Raw genomic sequence first — 22,604 nt, 5'->3', positions numbered from 1 at the left:
TCTGAATTCTGAACTCATCCCTGGCTCTTCATCTGAGAGACATCACTGGTCTCTGTTCTGGAAATTATATAGAGGGCCATCTGTATATTCCTCCTCTTTTAAGAATCAAAGTCCTGCAGGGCTTACTTATTGTCCAATGCCTAAAAACTGTTGTCTCATATTTTATGTAGTTTTATAGTAGTTTACAGTGGGAGCACAAGTCTGAAACCAGTTTGTCCAGTAGCTGGAAGTGGAAGATCCTCTTCCCTTACCAGTAATATTTTAAAACAGTTCTGCCAATATTGACTATATAATTATTCCCTTTTGCTTGGGTTTTGGTAGGAAACAACCTTGAACTATAGGGATCAATGAGAAGCTAGTGTTTTGGTTTTTTAAAAATATTTTTAAATTACTTACCTTTGAGAGACAGATAGAGAATGAGCAGGGGAGGGGAAGAGAGAAGGAGACACACACTCCAAAGCAGGCTCCAGACTCCAAGCTGTCAGCACAGAGCCCCACATGGGGCTTGAACTCACAGACTGTTTAGATCATGACCTGAGCTGAAGTTGGATGCTTAACTGTCTGAGCCATCCAAGTGCCCCTAGAAGCTAATGGTTTTTAAAAGACAAGAAATTGGGAATGGACACTTTAAAAAGTATTACACCTATCCAGTTCAAATGACAGTCTAAGATACAACTCTTTGTGTCTCCCAAGATGCAAATGGGTTCTCAAAGAGCAGACTCATAGTCCTGGAAGATCTATCCATATCATGTCTGGCATATACCACATTCCTCTCTAAGAAAACTATCACTAAATGTGTGAGGTTTTTTTTTTTTTTTCCTGGAGACATGAATGAGAAAATAGGGAAATGGGCAATTGGTGCTATTTTTCTTTGGTCCTTTCTATATTCACTGTGCACTTCCTTTTATTACAGACTAAGAGCTCTTAATTTAGATGAATGATATTCCAAATAAACTGGGTTCTGTGTATCATTCAGGATAGATCAGATGCCATTCTGCAATAAACAGTCTTACTGATAACTTTTGAACTTTGGTAAAGAATAAAAGGAAAAGAATAGCTCTTTGAAGTTAGTAATAGGGAGTCATCACGTCATAAATCACTGAGCTTTGGGGAACTTCTAAATTTTTAGTTTATATAAGTAGTTTGGTATAAATGGAAACAGCATGAACTTTAGAGTCAAATACACCTTAGTTTGAATCACAATTCTCAGTTGTCCTTATAATTACTTTTAGCAACTGTAACATAGGTATAATAATTCTATTGTCTAGGATTATTATGAGAATTAAATAAGATAATTTATAAAGTGGTATAATGTATGTTATATATAACATATTGACATAATATATTATACCATTATATAAGGCATTATCTGGTATAATGCCTTTGCAGGTGATCAAGAAAAGTTAACTCCTTTAACTTTGTGAGATGTAATGATTTTGTTACTGATAAAGCACTTGGTATGCCTTCAAGCAAGACAGACTATAAATTTAAGCTGGCATACACAAATATTTTCATTAGCAAAAGGAAAGATCTGCATTATTAATCTTATAAGATTTCTATAATTCTTCAACTTGAAGAACTGAAAATTACTTTTTTTACTTTTTTGAACATAAGTTAGAATTTTAAAAACTTGGGTTTTTCTTTTTAGTGCTTTTACTACAATTAAACCATAAACCCTGGTATAAACAACATCTTATATAATTTCATTTGTTCCATTTGGGGCATAAAATTGATGATACGTCATGCTTTAAAGCAGAATTTGTGACATTTAAGGCTCTTAGCGATTAATAGTTCAAACATAACAGCGCACTGCAGGGGAGTTATCCAGAATTGGAAAGCAGCTAGTGCCAAGCTTAACACTTCACTCACCTTCCAAAAACATACTACAGAACTTCTCACTCCAGTTATCCCAGATGAGAACATATCAGACTAATAGTCTTGCTGAGAACAACTAAAACAGCTGGCTAAAATAATTTTTAAAATTCTGTTTGAAGACATTGGAGAACAAGACAGTGAGTATTTGAAGGACCAAGATTCTAGACAGAAGCAAAGCCCAGAGAGGTAAGCCTGACATTTGGTGCAGCTTTTGCTTTTCAAAGTATTTGCCAATATGTAATTGGCGGCCAAGAAGGTGAGAAACTTAACAGAAAGTAGTGTTTGAGAAGTTGAGAAACCACCAATGAACATTAGGTAGAGTCAATGGGCTAAGGCTACTAAGTTATACTTCAGGGTCTGCTGAACAGACAAGGCTTCTAACTGGGACTCCTGAAGGGCTACACTCTTGATGTTCAGTATAAAGTAGAAATAAATTGGCTCTTAGACTGAAACTCATGTTCAAACAAACTCAATCCCAGAATGGAGTAAGGTATCTTTTAACCTTTACCCTAACTAACTTCTAGAAGCAAAAGTAAATTCTTTCTGGAGGAAAACAACATCATACACAGCCTCAAATTATCACTACATTTAAAAAAATGCTTTGGTTTTTAAAAAAAAAAAGGCAGAGAGTTAAAACCAAATGATCCCCAAACAAGAACAGAAAGACAGAAAGATTCAGCATAAGGATAGGAGTCAAAAGAAAAAATTAGAGGAAAAATGTAATTAATAAGCTAATAGAAGGGAAAAAATGGAATAATAGAGTTAACATAAAAAAGGGCAAGGATGGTTAGGTAAAAGGACATAGAATAGGTGGGAGAAACAGAAAAGAAAGTGGGTAGGACAAACACAATTATATTATTTATAATCCAATTAAATAATCTAATTAAAAGACAAAGGTGACCCCTGATTAAAAATATACAACTATTTATTGCTTATAAGAGATGCAACTCAAAATATAAAGAAACATGGATATAAAAGATTGACCATATAATGAGCCATAAGGGAATTTCAACAAATTTCAAAGGGTTGATGTAATACAGAATAGGTTAAGGTGTGTGTGTGTGTGTGTGTGTGTGTGTGTGTGTGTGTCTGTCTAGAAAATGTTTTATTATTTGAAATTAGGAAATGTAAGAAACCTAGGACAAAGAATTCACAACAGAAATGTTTAGAAATACTTTGAGCTGAATGATAACGAAAAACAGACACATAAAATTGTCAGAATGCAATCAAGGCCATCTTTGAATGGAGATTATACCCTTGAATGCATACATTAGGATACAGTAGCTAAAAAATCCATGACTTAAGCATCTATCACAGGTTAGAGTAAGAACAACACAGTTAAACAAACTTGGAAGACTTACATTATTGGATATAAATACTTATGAAGTAATTAAAGAAGTTTAGTATTGGAGCAAGGACAGAATCTAGTAATATACCTTCACATATAGGGCACTTGATTGGCTTATTCTGATTGAATTATAGTTGACATGCAGTATTCTATTATTTGCTGGTGTACAACATAGTGGTTCAACAAATCTATACATTATGTAATGCTTACTACATACAATAAGTGTAGTTGCCATCTGTCAACATACCAATTTATTACATTATCTACCATATTCCCTATGCTGCACTTTTCATCTCCCTAACTTATTTTATAACTAAAAATGTTTAGTTCTTAATCCCCTTCACCTATTTCACCCATCCCCCTATACCCCTCTATTTTGACAACCACCAGTTTGTTCTCTGTATTTATGAGCCTGTTTCTGTTTCTTTTGGTGTTTATTTGTTCATTTGTTTTTACTTGCAGCTTCCACATATAGGTGAAAATACACAGTGTTTGTTTTTTTCTGTCTGACTTATTTCACGTAGCATAATATCCTCTAGGTCCATCCATGTTGTCACAAATGGCAAGATTTCATTCTTTTTTATGGCTATTATTCCATCCTGTATATATATAACATCTTTATCCATTCATCTATGGATGGGCATTTGGGTTGCTTCCACACCTTGGCTTTTGTAGATAATGTTGCAATAAACAGGGGTGCATGTGTCTTTTCCAAATAGTGTTTTCATTGTCTTTGGGTAAATACCCAGTAGCAGAATTACTGGATTATATGGTATTTCCATTTTTATTTTTTTGAGAAATCTGCATAGTTATCTATAGTGAACAATTTACATTCCCACCAACATTCTCCAGATCCTTGCCACCACTTGTTATTTCCTGTCTCTTTGATACTAACCATTCTGACTGGTGTGAGGTTATATCTCATTATGGTTTTGATGTGCATTTCTGTGGGAACCTCATTTATGACAAAGGTGACCCTGTAAAGCGTCAAAGTACAATTTTGTCAATCAATGGTCACAGGTCAACTGGATATACATATGATGGAAGTTAATTTTGTGCCATATCCTCTAAAAAAATCAATAGAGGTGGATTGTAGGTTTAAATGTTAACATTAAAATAATACAAATTCTGGAAGATAAAAAGGAGAATTTTGGAGGTGCTTGGCTGGCTCAGTCAGCAGAGCATGCAACTCTTGATCTGGGGGGGTGTGAGTTCAAGCCCATATTGGTTATAGAGATTACTTAAAAACAAAATCTTTAGAAAAAAGAATTTTCAAGACCTTGAAGATTTTTAAAACAAGGCACAAAGAGCACTAACCAGTCCCTAGCAACCACCACTTTACTCTTTATTTCTATGAAACCAGTTTTTATTCATTTTTTAAGATTCCATATATAACTGACACCAGACAGTATTTGTCTTTCTCTTATTTTCCTTAGCGTAATGCCCTCCAGGTTGGTCAATGGTATAGCAAATGGCAAGATTTCCTTCATCTGTCAATGGACACCTAGGTTATTTCCACATCTTGGCTATCTGAATAATGCTGCTGCACACATGGGTACAGATACTTCTTCGAGATACTGGTTTTGTTTCCTTTGGGTATCTACCCAGAAGTGGGATTTCTGGGTTATGTGGCAGTTTTATTTTTAATTTTTTAAGGAGCCTCCATATTGTTTTCCATAGTGGCTGCACCAGTTTACACTCACACCACCAGTGAACAAGCGTTCCCTTTTCTCCACATCTCTGCCAACTTTTGTAATCTCTTTTTTGATAAAAGACATCCTAACAGGTGTGGGGTATTATCTCATTGTGGTTTTGATTTGCATTTCCCTGATGATTAGTGATGTTGAGTACCTTTTCATGTACCTGTTGGCCATCTGTATGTCCTCTTTGGAAAAATGTCTTTTCAGGTCCTTTGCTCATTTTTTAATTGAATTGTTTGATTTTTTTGCTATTGAGTTGTAGAAGTTGTAATATATTTTGGATATTAACCCCTTATCAAATATATGATTTACAAATATTTTCTCCCATTTGTAGATTGCCTTTTTGGTTTTTTTTTTGACTATTTCTTTTGCTGTGCAGAAACTTTTTGGTTTGACACAGTGTCACTTATTTTAGCTTTTGTGGCCTATGCTTTTATTGTCTTTTATCAAAAAACAACAACAAAAACAAATAAACAAACAAAGAAACCCACAAAAAATAAAAAAACCCACACTGCCAAGACCAATGTCAAGGAGCTTTTTCTCAATGTTTTCTTCTAGGACTTTATGGCTATAGGTCTTACATTTAAGTCTTCAATTCATTTTTAGTTTTTGTGAGTCATGTAAGATAGGAGTCCAGGTTCATTATTTTGCATGTGGATTTCCAATTTTCCTACACCACTTATTGAATTCATCCAAGGGATACAGGAATCAGGGATGCTGATTCATAGGGGCACATGTACCCCAATGTTTATAGCAGCACTTTCAATAATAGCCAAATTATGGAAAGAGCCTAAATGCCCATCAACTGATAAATAGATAAAAAGATGTGGTTTATATATACAATGGAATACTACTTGGCAATGAGAAAGAATGAAATCATGCCATTTGCAGCAAGGTGAATAGGACTGGAAGGCTGAGTGAAACAAGTCAGAGAAGAACAGATATCATATGTTTTCACTCATATGTGGATCTTGAGAAACTTAATAGAAGACCATAGGGGAAGGGAAGGGGAAAAAATAGTTACAAACAGAAAGGAGAAGGGCAAACCATAAGAGACTCTTAAATACAGAGAACAAACTGAGGGTGGATGGAGGGGTAGGGGAGAGGGGAAAGTAGGTGATGGGCATTGAGGAGGGCACTTGTTGGGATGAGCACTGTGTGTTGTGTGTAAGCAATGAACCATGGGAGTCTACTCCAAAAACCAAGAGCACACTTTACACACTGTATGTTAGCCAATTTGACAATAAATTATATTAAAGAAAGAAAAAAAAAAGGAAAGAAAAAACTAACTTGTCCCCATTGTGTATTCTTGGTGAAAGACTAGTTGACCATATATGCATGGGTTCATTTCTGGGCTCTTTATTCTGTTCCATTGGTCTGTGTGCCTGTTTTTATGCCAGTTATCACATATAAAATGGAATATAACATAAACATTAAAGAAATGACATACACTTATGTTTACTGATATGGAAAACTATGTCATATTGTTGAAAGAAAAAAATCAAGTTATAAACAAAAAGTATAGGGAATGAATACATTCACAGAGAGGTATTTTAAAGGATGTCCATTGGTTTTTTATTTTTATTCTCTTTATTTATTGTTTACTTTCTATTATAGTATTATTTATTCTTATAATCAAAATATTTTATTTTAATCTAAGGTCTTGCTGAATCATATTGCTTTTGCTTACAAAATATCCTCTCTTTTACATTCATATAATTCAAGCCCTGTTTCAGGTATTCATTATTTTTTACATGGCTATGTAATAACAATAGTTGCTCTGTCTCAACAATAATAACACATAATATCTGTATATTACTTACCAGTTTACAAAGTACTTTCAATACATTATCCCCACTAAGACTCAAAAACAACCTTATGAATAAAGAAATATGAAGAAAATCTACCTTTACTGAGGTGAATACTGGTAAAGGTGAGAAAGTAGAGATAGATAGTGGGGTCAAAAAATCTAAAAAGTGTTGTTATTTCTGACACTGTGATGTCTACATGTAGAGATATTGGCCAAATAAAACCTTCTCTCAATATACGAATATGTCTATTCAATTTGACAAAACAAAATACAGATGATAAATAATAACTTTTTGAATTAGAGATTTCTTCACGATCAATGAAAGCACAATTTAACTGAATGATGCAAAGTTAGAATTTAAACAACAAACTCATTCCAAAGACAAGTGACCTAATGTCATGAAGCCATTTTAATATCTAAAGCATCAAAGCTTAAACTACAGAAATGTCTTCATTGTGCAGAAGATTCAGGTAAAAGAGCCTTCCAGAATTTTTTTTGTTTCGTTTTCAAGAAGCTTTTACTTTATTGGTTTCCTTGACAACAATGAATTTTCTGTGGAGAATATGCTAGGAAACCAGGAAAGGAACACCACCTCATCTGACCTCACTGTGACATTGTGGTAAAAGATCTTAGAAGAACCTGATACAGAGCACAAGGATCTGTAAGAAACTGGCCAATTTTACTCCTGTTAGCTAATAAATGGGAGGACTAAAGTGTATATGAATTTATAACTTCTTGGATGTGTTTTGCACTGTGGGTACTTTAAAAATATAAGTGAGAACATTCATAATTTGTTACTTTACACTAAAATCTAAGGGACAAACTTGAGCACATTCAAAATCTATGGTACATATTTTGCCCTATGTCCTGGCTTCTGTAGCTGTACTTTAGAGAATGGATTAAAAGGACACGCTTATTAGATAGAAAGGTGTCATCCCCTCACATCAAGGTACACGAGGAGAAAAGTTCAAGAATTATAAATTCTTAGAAAACATAAAAAATCCTTTGGGCCCCAGCAAAGAAAATGTCAACGAGTCAAAAGAGACTAGATGGCTATTGACCAGTTTCATGAAGGCAAAGCTGCAAGCCAAGAAGGAATAATGCTTTCTCACCATGTGTCTAAGGCACAAATGACACTAATCCTTTTTAATGGTCACAAAAGCTGACAACTTACTCAGCCTTAGAACTGAAGGCACAAAATCATCTCTGGGAATGACTCACCATAAACAGGTCACGAGCACCAATGTCAACAGCTAACAGAAATGCCTTTTCAAATCTCTGGTACCTATAATGAAGAAAAGAAATGTATATGTTAGTTATGAACAAAACCATAAAAGAAGAGAGCTGCTTGTTTAATGTATTTATGTGTTACTGTTTTTTGTTCTTCTGATGGGAAAAATATTTTCAAACAGTGGGGAATTTGCCTGCTGGGATTTTCTGTATGTGAAATGTTATTGCACTTAGAAGGGCCTTAGTCAAAGAGCCTGCAGAGGCCTTCGATGCAATTTGCAAGGATAAGCATAACCCAGAGAAGGTGCTGTTGAATGTAGGGAAATAATAGCTTAGGAAAAAGTCTCTCATAATTTTTAACTTTATCATGTTTTGTAAGAGAAAAGTATGGGAATATGTAGAATATAGCAAGATAACAGTAATTAACAAACCGAATAATTATACTTTTGGTTTCACAGGTAAAAGTTGAGAAGCCATACGCTGTATTATTACAAAAGTCATATTTGTGAGTTTTGGAAAATATACACCCTAGGTTGTTCGAAAATGACAGTAGAAATGGTTTCTAAATATTTTAACGTATTTTCTAAGTATGTTTTTTTAATGCTTATTTATTTTTGAGACAGAGACAGAGAGACAGAGGGAGAGAGGGAGGGAAGGAGGGAGGAAGCTGGGGAGGGGCATACAGAGGAGACAGAAGATCTGAAGTGGACTCCACACTGACAGCAGAGAGCCTGACTCAGAGCTCAAACCCACAAACCGTGAGATCATAACCTGAGCCAAACTTGGATGCTTTACTGATTGAGCCACCTAAGCGCCCCTTTTCTAAGTATTCTTAAGTATTTTCTAAATACTTCAAACATTACTTTTCTACTCTTTTTACACAATATACACTTTTCCTAAAGTATAACTTTGATAATTATTTTTTTATAATGTTTATTCATTTTTGAGAGAGAGAGAGAGAGAGTGAGAGAGAGCACGAGTGGGGTAGGGGCAGAGAGAGATGGAGACACAGAATTCAAAGCAGGCTCCAGGCATTGAGCTGTCAGCACAGAGCCTGACACGAAACTCGAACCCATGAACTGGGATATCATGACCTGAGTCGAAGCTGGGCGCTTAACCGAGTGAGCCACACAGGTGCCCCTGATAATTCTTTTTAGTGAAAGTTTAATTTTAGCCCAAGATATATGAAAACTACAGTTTAAATTAATTACCTTCACAGGAAAGTTGAAGCTCCTGAAAGCAAAGCATGTTATGATCACATACTTTGCACAGAGTTTTAGAAGGAAAGGTCTTTTTTTTCTTTTTTTGGTTTGAATGCTGAGATTTACATAGATATAATTGTGAGAATTTCTGACTCCAGAAACAAGCAGGTAAATAACCAGGTTGTACTCTGTTCTCTATTTTATATTGTGAAATATGACAGTATAAAATATAAAGATTTCAATTGCAACACATCAGAAATATGGAATATTAACAGATTACATAAATTTTATCAGTAAAATAGCTAAAATAATTTAAGTCCTAACAAAAAATTAATGACTCTTATTGCCAATCTCCTCCTTCACCGTTCTTACTAACCTCTCCAGTATTTGCCTGAATCCCTTTAACTATGGAAGATCAGAAGGCAGTTGTATTTCTTTTGTTCCAGGCAGTTTACTGATTCCCTGTGTATTCAGTGGAGGTGGGATGTAATGAGAAACAGAGGACTGTAGCAAGTTGTACAACTTGTTCATACATTCACTGCTATTTTGCATTTGATCCCACTACACTGAAACTTTTCTGTCAATAGTAATCTTCCAGCTTCTAATGATGAAACGTAAGATAAGTTCTCATCTTGTGTGCCCTTTTGGCCACATCTGACCCTACAAATTTCCCCTCCTTGAAACTCCCTTTTTCCTTGCGTTTGGAGATGCCATTCTTTGTTTTCTCATTTCTGACATTTCATTTTCTTAGTCTCCTTTCCCAGTTTGTTCTATGCCTACTCCATAAAGTTGGTGTTCTATGGTCCTCTTATTTATACTTACTACTCTAGTCTCCCCAATAACCTTACCCACTTCATGCCATTGATAATTACATCAATAACTCACGAATCCCTAGGTTCCCTATCTTTCCTGAGCTCCAAACTTTTATTTCCAGGTACTTTAAATTTAAAGTGTCTAACATATCCATCAATACATCAATTTGGCAACCATATATATGATAAATTAAAATTGGAGAAAGTGAAATTAAGAGGGACAAGATAGGATGTTTTGTTCTTTCTAGGTGAGAGATAATGATGAGCACTATGATAAAATGAAGGATTGGCTTTGGAATTGGGCAGAATGGTCAACCAGAAATACCAAAGGGAACTCCCAACTAGACTGCCTATAAAATATACATTAAAGTACATCACAGAACTCTAAAAAAATAAGAAAATCTCTCTAAGAGTACCATAGTCTCAATCAAAATATAACCAACCAAATGAAATCCCTTCATTAAAACTAGAGTAAAGATCCCTGAGCAGAGAGCAAATACTGGGGGAGAGGGAGAGGCAGAACTACCCTAAGGGCCATCACACTCAAGAGACTGAGCTCTGAACAAGTGTCAAGGTAACGGTGCTAAGCCCAAGACTTCTGATTAAGCCAAGGGCTAAAATGTTCCCAGGATATTAGTGTCCCTAACTTTGGCATAAAGAATAAAAAAAAAAAAAATTCATGTCTTGCTTAAAGCTTTTTCTTTAAGTAGACTCTACACCCAATGTGGGGCTCAAAGACACAACCCTAAGACTGAGAGTCACATGCTCCAACAACTGAGACAGCCTAGCACCCCTAGATTAAAGCATTTTTTATAGAAATCCCCAGGCTTATCATAAATTAAAATAAAACAAGTATGAGCTCATGATCAAAAATCACCAAATGCACAAGAAAACAAGCTAGTATGATGGAAAATAATTTCACAGATTATTTTTTCTTATGGTATGCTATAGTTCATACATGCTTCCTTTACTATTTTTCATTCTTTTTTCTTTGCTCTCCTTTGGGTAATTTCAAAAGACTTGTCTTCTACCTCAAAGATTCTTTCACTGGCTCAATTCCATCAGATGTTGATGCTCTCTACTTCATGTTTCATTTTATCCATTGTATTCTTCACCTCCAGAATCTGTTTTTTTTTAATGATTTTTGTCTCTGTAAAGTTCTCATTTTGTTCATTGTTTTCCTTATCTTAATGTCTTTGTTTTTTTGTAGCTCGTTGAGTTTCCTTAAAATGTTTAATTATTGGGTATACCACAGATCTTCATTTCTTTGGGGATATTTATTAAAAAATATCATGTTTCTCTGGTGGTGTCATGTTTCCTTGATATTTCATGCTTCTTCAAGTCTTATGTTGCTGTTCTCTCATTTAAAGAGTAGTCACCTAATTCAGTCTTACCAACTAGTTTCAGGAATATTAGCCCTGTAGGGATTCTGAGCCATTCTCAGACTTTTTCTATGGATAAACCTGCTCCACACTTCTTATTCTCTCTTGGGGAGGAATTCTTAAGATGTATGCCTTCTCTCTATTCTGCAACCCTAGGCCAGATGCTGAGAACCTGCTATTTGCTTTCCTAGGGTACTCCTTATGCCCAAGTTTGTGTGCTTTCTCTTAGTCCTACAGTCAGGCTATCTGTGTGTGATTAGTAGCCATTTCCAAAGTCTCCTCTTGCCACCCTGGACTCATGCATAGGATGCTGGCCATGGAGTGTGGGGGCACACATGGAGCATTTGGGGTACCTGTTGCCAGTTGTGCGGATCCATAGGCAAGGTGTCCTCATCAGTTCGTGGGTAGGCTTCTTGATAATAGTCTGTCAGTCAGTCTGGTCGGTCAGTCAGTTAGTAGCATCTGTATCCCTTTGATGCCCTCTATGAGCAGTGACTGCTGTTTTTCCAGCTGTTCTCCACCCCCTTGATATGCAGTACACTTGAGTATTCTGGATGGGATGAGAAAGAAGTAAGTCTCTGGCAGCATCCTGCACAGCTTGGGAAGCCAGGCACTTACTCAACATGCTCTCACTTTTAGCCATGGGAGAAATCATGGGCCGAGGTCTCTCTTGGCACTGAGCTGTGCCACCCTGGGAAAGGGATGACACAAGTAAAGTGAAACTGCTCCTCTTACCCTATTCAATGGATCCAATCTCAGATTTTTCCCCCCTTTTTGCTCCAGAGGTGTGCTGGAACATCTGTGCTGGACTCCCAGACTTCCACAAAGGCACTCTTATTCATGGGTGATTGTCTAAATTGGTGTGCTGAGGAGTAAATGGTAAAAAACTTATTCTGCCATGTTGATGGTTGTATAATTTCACCTTTTATATTCAGGGCTGTGATCCACTTCAAGTACGTTTGTGTTGGCAAAAGGTAGAGGACAAGACTCATTTTTCCCCCTATATGGATCACCAGTTTATGTCGTATCATATTTGGAAAAGACCATCTAGACTACATTGAATTACTTTATCAATTTAGTAAAAAACAGTTGTAGTAAGTTTTGAAATCAGGAAGTGTGTGTTCCCTACCGTTGTTCTTTTTTAAGATTGTTTGGGCTGTTTGGGCCCCTTTGCAATTTCATATAAGTTTGTGAACTGGCCTTTTCTATTTCTGAAAAAAAAAAAAGGCACTGGAATTTTGAATCTTTGGACTACTTTGGGTAAGTGCTGCCATCTTAACAAGAGGAAGTCTTCTAATCCACATATATGGGATGTCCACATTTATTTAAGTCTTCTTTAATTTCTTTTAGCAATATTTTTATGCTTTCAGTTTATAAAACTTTGCCAGTGGTAGAATTATAATATAATATAATATAATATAATATAATATAATATAATATAATATCTTTTCAATTTATGCATATATATATATATATATATATATAAACACACACACTGAAGTATTATTAACATACAGTGTTATATTAGTTTCAAGTTTACAATATGATGATTCCACAATTTCATACATTACTCAATGCTCATCATGAAAAGTATACTCTTAATCCCCTTAATCTATTTCACCCATCTCCACAACCCTCTGGCAACCACCAGTGTTTTCTCTGTACTTTTTGTCTCTTTTTTCTTTGTTAATTTGTCTTGTTTCTTAAATTCCACGAGTGAAATCATATTTCACTGACTTATTTCACTTAGCATTATACTCTCTAAGTATATCTATGTTGTCACAAATGGCATGATCACATTCTTTTTTTATGGCTGAGCAATATTCTATGATATATATAACATATATATCACATCTCCTTTATCCATTCATCTATTGATGGACACTTGGTTTGCTTCCATATCTTCATCATTGTAGATAATATTGCAATAAACATAGGGGTGCATACATCTTTGTGAATTAATGTTTTCATTTTCTTTGGATAAATACCCAGTGGTGTTTACCACCCAGTGGTGGCATTACTGAATCATATTGTAATTCTATTTTAAAATTCTTGAGGAATCTCCATACTGTTATCCATTGTGGCTGCACCACACAGCACACAGGGTTCTTTTTCTTCCACATCCTCACCAGCATTTATTACTCCTTGTCTTTTTAATTCTAACCATTCTGACAGGTTTAAGGCAATAATACCTCACTATAGTCTTGATTTGCAATTGTGATAATTAGTGGTGTTGAGTATCTTTTCATATGTCTGTTAGCCATCTGTATGCCCTCTTTGGAAAAGCATCTATTCAATTCTTCTGCCCATTTTAATCAGATTATTTGGGGGATTTTTGGTGTTGAGTTGTGTAAGTTCCTCACAAATTTTGGACATTAACCCCTTATCAGATATACCATTTGCGAATATTGTCTCTCATTCATTAGGTGGTCCTTTTGTTCTGTTGATGTTTTCCTTCACTGTGCAAAATCTTTTTTATTTTGGTGTAGTCCCAATAGTTTAATTTTGCTTTTCTTTCCTTTGCCTGAGGAGACATATGTACAAAAATGTTTTATGGTCTCAGGTTTAACATTTAGGTCTTTAATCCACTTTGAGTTTATTTTTGTGCATGGTGTTAAGAAAGTGGTCCAGTTTTCCCAGCACCATTTGTTGAAGGAACAGTCTTTTCCCCATTGTATATTCTTGTCTCCTCTGTTGTAGATTAACTGATCATATAAGCATGAGTTTATTTCTGGGATGTCTATTCTTTTCCATGGATCTATATGCCCATTTTTGTGCCAATATCATATTCTTTTGTTACTAAAGTTTTGTAGTATATCTTGAAATCTGGATTGTGATACCTCCAGCTTTGTTCTTCTTTCTCAAAATTGTTTTGGCTATTCAGGTTCTTTTTTGGTTCCATACAAATTTAAGGATTATTTGCTCTACTTCTGTGAACAATGCCACTGGAATTTTGATCCAGACTGCACTGAATGTGTACACTGGTTTTGGTACTATGGACATTTTAACAATATTGGTTCTTCTACTCCATGTGCATAAAATATTTTCCCATTTGTTTGGGCCATCTTCAGTTTCTTTCATCTGTGTTTTATAGTTTTCAGAGTACATGGCTTTCATCTCCTTGGTTAAGTTTATTCCTAGGTATTTATTCTTTATGGTGCAAATGTAAATGGGATTGTTTTCTTAATTTCCCTTTCTGCTACTTCATTATTAGCGTATAGAAATGCAACAGATTTCTGTCTGTTAATTTTGTGCCCTGTGACTTTACTGAATTCATTTATCAGTTCTAGTGGTTATTTGGTGGTCTTTAGGGTTTTCTATATATAGTGGCATGTCATCTGCAAGTAGTCAAAGTTTTACTTCTTCCTTACCCATTGTATTTCATTTTATACTTTTTATTTCATTTTCTTATCTGATTGCTACAGCTAGGACTTCCAGTACAATGTTGAATAAAAGTGGTGAAAGTGGACATCCTTGTCTGGTTCCTGATGTTAGAGAAACATAAATGAAAAACCCACAGCTAACATTATACTCAATGGTATTAAGAAAAAGTTTTTCTTCTAAGATCAAGTGTAGGATTTTTGGTTTATAGTTTTTTCCTTTGTACATTTTAAATGTCATCCCACCACTTTCTGACCTCCATGGTTTCTAATGAGAAATAAGCTGTTAATCTTACTACAGATCCTGTTTATAAGTTGCTTTCTGCTTTCCACCTTCAAGATTCTCTTCTTGGTTTTTGAATTTTGATTGTAATGTGTTTAATGTGGATCTTGTTGAGTTGATTATACTTGAATTTCATCTTGTTTCTTGGATATGTAGATTCATGCCATTAGTTAAAATTTTCTTCTAAGACTCCCATAATGCATATGCTTAATGGCATCCCACAGGTCCCTCAAGTTGTTTTTATTTTCTTCATTCTGTTTTTATATCTGCTCCTCTAGCTTGATAATTTAAATTGTCCTATTTTCACATTCAATGATTCTTTCTTCTGCCTGCTCAAATCTGTTGAATCAATCTAGTGAATTTCTCATTTCAACTATTATACTCTATAGCTCAAGATATTCTATTGGATTCCTTTTTACAATTTCGATCTCTTTATTATATTCTCTATCAGGTAAGGCATTATCCTTCTTGTTTCTTTTTGTTCATTGTCCATGGTTTCCTTTAGCTTTTTGAGCTTATTTAAGATAGTTAATATAAATAAAGTCTTTGTCTAGTCATCCCAGTGCCTAGGTTTCCCCTGGGATGCTGCCAACTTTTTTTCCTTGTGAATGGGCCATAGTTCCCTGCTTCTTTGTATGCCTTTGAAAACTTTTTTTTTTTTTGAAATTAGACATTTTGAGTATCATGATGTGATAACTCTGGAAATCAGATTCTTTCCCTCTCTAGGTTTTACTGTACTGTTGAGGGCACTACTCCATTTGTTTACTGACATTCCCAAACTATTTTTGCAAGGCCTATATTCCTTCTCATGTGTGATCACTGACATCTCTGTTTCATTATCTCAGCAGCCAGATATTTTTTAAAATCCTGACAGATGACCTGATAGATTTTTTTTCAAATTGTGAAGCAACAAAAAACTCTCCCAGTCTTTGTAGATTGGCTCAGAGTTAGGATACTCCTTTATTGCTTAGCCAAATTACCTACATATAATTCTGTCTTAGCCTTACCTTCTTTCTTATGCAGGGCCGAAGGTCTTCCTGAGGTTTATAACTGGGGTTCTCTCAGGTCTTTCTGAGCATGCATCCAGCTTTGGGCATTTGTGTTGCACCTGTGATGCACTAGTATATGTAGTAGCCCTTCAAGGAACTTATTCTAAAATATCTTCTGCTTAGCCTTCTCTTTCCCAGGTCTGCTGGTCAATCTGCTGCTCTTCCCAGTCTCCCTCTCTTGCCTGAGTCAGCTATGCATATTATATGTTTTTAAATGCTTTTGACATATGCAAAATGTTTTTGCCAGAGATGCTGTCATAGCCTGACAGAGGTAAATGAAACCAAGCTTCTGCACTGGTCCCTCTGGAAACCACACACTGGTCAAAATGCAAAATGCATAACCACAGTTTTTGAGAACAAGGTCCATCATGGCCCTCTGCACCAGCTAGGTAATACTAGGAATGCCAACCACTGTCCTCAAGGCCACTGTCATAGAGGGGTATGGGGGATGGTAGATAGGTAAACAAAAATGCAGTAATTCTTTCTTACCTATATTTAGCATTCTCTATCTTTATTAGGCACTATTGTTTTAAGTTTTAAAAATTAGATTATAAAGTTAAAGTTAATTCTGTCAGTTTTGTTGCTTAATGATTGCTTCAGTGGAAGGACTGATTCTTGGAGCTCCCTACTCTGTTTTCATGTCATCTCTCCCACTTCTATTTATAAACCTCAATGTGGCACTCATGAGAATCTCTCTCTCAGATCTCCTACTGCAGGGAGTACAACTGACTGACAGCCCCAGCTGCTGCATTTTGAAATCTATCATTGTGTTTTCCTGTTAAGGCTACACTTTCCATAAGCTGCTCCTGGGCAGTGGCTGAGGGCAGTTGAGATAGTAAGGCAGTCCTGTTCCTGGGTGACACGGGATTCTTCAAATGGGCAACACTGGCTTGATGACTTCTGATAGCCTTAGAACTTTCCTTAGAATTGCTCAGAAGTATGCTTTGGTGGGTGGTGGAGGCTGTGGATGGGCAATACTTATTAAGCAGACAGTGGAACAGACTGATTACTACTAAGTTGTATTTACATCATGAGGAAGCATAATGAGAGACTGAATGCTCTTTTCTTTCCTTCTTTTTTTTTTTTTTTTTTTTTCTTCCCTGAGTGCTCTTTTCAGTTAATAGCCACTTTGGTAGTTTACAGAAGTCCTTATCCTCTGCATTTGAAAAGCAGATACAGTTGACATGGGGGAGACCTAATCGTTAGAGTCAAAGAGTTCTAGAGACATTTGGATGTACTACCAAGGCAAGTTTACTTTACTAGTCAATGCCCTGTTAAGAACACCTGGGATCCTGATATCTGGGATGGGTACATCTTCCACCACTTCCAATTGTGCTAGAAGATTCTGTAGAGACCCCTCCTCTCAAACCAACAAATATTCCCTCCCCTTAGGAAGTGCCTGTGCCGCTGCCTGGCTGCCAGGCTGATAACTGGGGTTAAATCTCAGCACAATACAGCTAGGAACATGCTAGATCTGATAAACTATGAGACCATACACTTAAATAATTACAAGATTTAGCTAGCATGTGCCAGTAAGAAAAGGGGAGTTGGAATGGAAGACAGGATAAATAAGAATTCATTACTGTGGGGAACACTCCTTCAGGATACAGAATTTAACATCCTATCAAGGGCTCCATGGGGTGGGATAAACTGCCGCTGGAATGGCTCTTAAAAGCCTGAAGAAAAAAAAAAAAAAACAATGGCCAAACTCAATGAAGTGGAAATGCCTGGCAATGCCAAGTAGTGCAAAAAGAAATAAAGTGGATGGTGGATGAGAGAGAGGATGAATACTATTTGCAGCCATGAGATGAAACTCAGTGACAATGGATACAGTTTATCTTACTAACTTCCCTTTTTGTCTCCAGTTTCCATGGAATAGCTGTTCTCTGAACCTATGTGGAAAAGTAGATCTGTACAGTGGCATTCATGAGAAGGCACATCTGAGATCTCTGACTTCAGGGTACAAAATAGACCAACAGCTTCAGATACTGTGGTCTGAAATTTATCACTGCATCTACACTGAGGCTACATTCCCCAGAAGCTATACCTAGCCAATGAATGATGAAGCAGGGATTCTCAGGCAGGTCCATTCCTGGGAGACACGGACCTGTCCTGTCATTGTCCTTTGTCAGCTTTGTGGAGTCTCACTCTATGCATGTACAGCTTAGGGTTCACCTAAGTTGACTCTTACGCAGATTTCTGGAGCTCTTTCTCTACACAGCACCTGCCTCTCTAGTACACAAACCCACAAATTCCAATTGTCTCATCTTCCCTGAACTCTGACCAATTCAACAAACTGCCTGCCATATTCTGCTTGGGTTCCCCCTCCTTGCTCTCTGATGTAGAAAGTAGCCCTGTTGGAAAACCAGGAGATCATAAGATTGACCTTATTTATTTTTCACTCTCAGGGACCAGAGTCCTGCACTGTCAATCACTTCACCTCTAAAAACAAATTTTAATGTCCAGTTTAATAGCTGTCTCTGGTGACAGGTCAATCTATTACCAGTTATCATCACAGCTGACAGCAGAAGGTCTCAGAAATAGTATCTTCAGTAAATATTATAACCCCATCAACAACACCCATGGTAACAACAATAGATCTTATTTATTTATTGAGATCTTCTCTGTACTAGTTACTATTTTAAGTACTTTCTATGTATTAACTCATGTAATCTTCACAACAACCCTATCAATTTGGTACTATTCTTATCTTTTATTTAACAAGGAGAAAACTCAAGCACAAAGAGGTTAAGTAAAAGTTGTCGTATAAAATACAGAACATCTGGGGCACCTGGCTAGCTCAGTCGGTAGAGTATGCAGACTCTTTTTTTTTTTAAGTTATATATATATATATATATACACATATGGAGGGGGGGGGCGAGGGATGAGATGAGAAAGAGAGGTGCCGAGAGAGAGAGAGAGAGAGAGAGAGAGAGAATGAGATGAGAGAGAGAGGTGCCAAGAGAGGGAGAGAGAGAATCCCAAGCAGCCTCCACACTGCCAGTGCAGAGCCCGATGTGGGGCTCAAACTCACAATTGTTGAGATTGTGACCTGAGCCGAAATCAAGAGCTGGAAGCTTAGCTGACTGAGCCACTGAGGCGCCCCTAGAGTATGCAGACTCTTAATATCAGGGTGGTCAGTTCAAACCCCACGTTGGGCTTGAAACGTACTTAAAAAAAAAAGAAGGCAAAGGAAAAAAAAAAGGACAGAAAACCCAGTTAAATTTGAATTTTAGATAATGAATAGTTCTTTAGTGTTAAGTATATCCCATATGATATCTGGGACATGCTTACACTAGATAATTCTTTATTACCTGAAATTCACATTTAACTGGGTGTTCTTTATTTTTATTTGCTAAATAAATCTGGCAACTTTAAACTTGCTCAAGGTCCTACAGCTACTTGTATAGTAATCTGGCTCCAAAACTTCCACCCTCTAATATAGTGCTGCTCTAATACACTAGGAAAGAATGAACTATGTGCTATAGGCTTATAGGTCCTTCTTCTTTAGGTAAGGTCTCTCAGTTCAGATAAGAAATGCCATGTTGCATTCATTAAAGAGGAATGACCAAATGACTTCCACCTTTGGCTCTATAAAGAGATGAGCCAGCTCCCATTTTTGGTTTACAGCATATTAGGGACCCAAAATTCCATCATTTTGAACACTACAAGCTTTAAAACTAGTATCATTCAAAAGTTATCATCAGCTATATTGTCCCCTATAAGTACATTTGCTTTTATAGGGTGCTTACAAAATACCTCCAATGCCCAAGTTCCTGTGTTAACTCAAAGCGTTAGAAAACCTAATGACATTAATTCTTGACCTTAAGCAACTCACACTCTAGTAGGAGAAATAGACATAAACAATGATAGTAGCTTTCACATCTATTAAGTACTTATTTAATACATGCTAGTCATTTCATATTTATTATTTATAATTCTGACAAAGATGTTTAAGGTTAGTAAACTCATGTGTAAAATGGAAATAAGAGTTTGTGCATTACTGTGTAAATTATTAAGCTGGGATTCACACTTAGTTCTGTTTGACTCTAGTGCTTGGGCTTTTCAAAAGCAATCGAGTGTGACCTCCACAACTATCTAAAACCTCAGTCTCTAAGTGCTAGAGCTTAGCAATTAAGACTTAAGGGAGCATTCCTACCTAGTGTACCCTCCTCCATACTTTGCAGAGGGCTGTTCATAACTGCTGTTGAGATTATCGAGACGGTGTGTAGCAAATAGTCAAATTGTTTGTGTTATCATATTTGTTAAAGATATTATATCTGAGACATTCTTCTGTCAGCTATGATGAATAAGCTGATTCTATCGCCATAAACATAATGGCGGAAGTCATTCATTGCTTTCATATGGCTATTGATGATAGTAGTGTGTTGCAGTATGACTACTGACATTATGAAATGTAAAAAAAAAAATACTATATTGAAGAATGTTCCTGTGATAACAAATCAATTTAAAATAAAACACAAACCATATCAATGACAGCAAATATATTTTAAAAATAATATATGTGAAAGATAGGGCCTGATAAAGGAGAATAACAGTACTGCTTAACTAAAGATACTCCTCTAGAGAGAACTGTTCAGTCAGGATTTGAGAACAAAAATGTCAACAAATTCTGGTACTAAGAACATCAAGACTTTACATAATAGCTGAGTTTATGAAATACCAGTTAAATAGCGGCCCTGTAAAATATGCTGAGAGGGAGATGTACTGAGGAGCTCCTGGATAGCTCTGTTGTTTAAGTGTCTGACTCTTGATTTTAGCTCAGGCCATGATCTTACAGTTTGGTAGTTTGAGCCCTGCACTAGGCTCAATGCTGACAGTGTGGAGGCTGCTTGGGATTCTCTCTTCTCTCTCTCTCTCTCTCTCTCTCTCTCTCTCTCTCTCCCTCTGTCTCTGCCCCATGCCACCCCCCACTCGTGTGCTCTCTCTCTCTCAAAATAAATAAATAAACTTTAAAAAGTATTGAGAGATGTTTCTGAGTCACTTCGTGGAAAGTTCAAATCAATTTGCCTCCAGTCTCCTGCTGCATAATTAGCTGTATGCCTGTATGTTGAGTATAGGAGTAAAAATATGTGATTAATAAATCTATTAAAAATTTGCATGCATTGGTTGGTTGTGCATGTTAAATTTTATCTGTGAAGTATGGACAGAAGTAACAATCTAGCTCAAAGTTCCTGATTTATTCTAGAACCATGAACTTGTCAGAAGTCTCTCATGCTTTACTAAAATCATAACTGATAGTTTTTGTGTAGGGTACAAATTTAAAGGTAAATAACTTCTATCTCAGTTTAATTGTATTTACCACTTTTAAGTATTAAGTACTAAAATTTTCCTATAATAATTTAGTTCTCCTGAAAGACACCTAAAATTTCCCTCTATCTTGTTTCATGTCAAATAAGCTATGAGTGTTTTCTAGTCCTGCCTCTCTATAATTTTCAAAGATAAACTATTTCTAACTTACTGTTACAGTACAAAATAAGCTATGCAACAAATGAAATTATTACTAGTATTTTTAATTAATCAATACTGAATGGTAGTTAGAAGCCTCTGGAAAGAAAACTCTAAGTTGGTTTCTTTCCTTTTATCTTCTATATAAAAGGTACATAAACCTACATTAAATGACACATTTGAAGTCATTTGGGTTAGGAATAAACAGTCTTATTTTCATCCTTTGAAGGAAAAAAGTATATTTGGCAAGACGGAGGCTCATAAAAACTGTGACCAACTAGACCAACCATATGCCCTGTGGTTGCTCTCTCACAGTGGCACTCCCCTCTTCATAACAATAGGAGGGCCATTTGAATTGTAGGGTTTCCCAGATCACACTCAGAGGACAGGTCACTCTTTCCCAAAAGGCCAAAATGGGAAAATTTGTGGAACAGAGGATTCCCTCCCCATAACACTGTGTGCTTCTCTTACACACACACTATTTCTCTAACAGCTGTCCCTGAGCCATCTCCCTGTCAGTCCCTCGTTGGTGCGGGTGAAGGCTTATGGTGTGAGTAGCTCAGTGCTACAGTTTAGCTGCTGTGAGATCTAATCCTCTCTCTCTCTGCAGAGCATAGTGTATAGGGCATGTCAAAGAGCAGGGATTGTGGTGCAATGGGTACAATTCCACCTGCCTTTTGTTCCGTTTCGGCCCTAAATTGGACTCTTGCTTTTTGTACAGATTTACCTAAGTCTTTGGAAGTCTCCTGGCAATTCACAGGCATTTGGGGGGCACAGTAAGGCAAGTTATAACCACCTATGATGCTCTCTTTACTTACACAAATACACGTGGCCAATATATACACTTTTTTAGAGTTTTTCTACCCCACCTGCTCTTTAGCCTGCAACTTGGTTAAGTAATAAAATACATTTTGAAAACATGAAAAATGCTAAATATCTTTACTTAGTTTAAAAAGATTTGGAGAATTAGTAAAGTACTTCTTTTTTTCAAAATCATGGTTATATTTGCATTCATTTAACATTTCAGTCTTGCTCCTATTTCCCCAAAGTTTTTTAAAATAAGC

The 22,604-nt window shown here is 36.2% G+C and overlaps 1 protein-coding gene across 3 annotated transcripts in view; it reads right to left on the bottom strand.

Annotated features, from left to right (window-relative positions):
- WDPCP (WD repeat containing planar cell polarity effector) overlaps positions 1 to 22,604 on the bottom strand; it is a 377,252-nt gene that overhangs the window by 173,261 nt on the left and 181,387 nt on the right. For all 3 annotated transcript variants that reach the window (XM_060604729.3, XM_060604709.3, XM_078444546.1), the window contains one exon: positions 7,955 to 8,018. In XM_060604729.3, coding sequence (XP_060460712.1) covers positions 7,955 to 8,018 — 64 coding nt within the window. The remainder of the gene's footprint in view (positions 1 to 7,954; positions 8,019 to 22,604) is intronic.

This window comes from Panthera onca, chromosome A3 (assembly GCF_046562875.1).
Source record: "Panthera onca isolate mPanOnc1 chromosome A3, mPanOnc1 haplotype 2, whole genome shotgun sequence".
Lineage (NCBI taxonomy): Eukaryota > Metazoa > Chordata > Mammalia > Carnivora > Felidae > Panthera > Panthera onca.
Note: the sequence above shows the minus strand (reverse complement) of the source record. Positions and strands in the feature narration are given on the sequence as shown.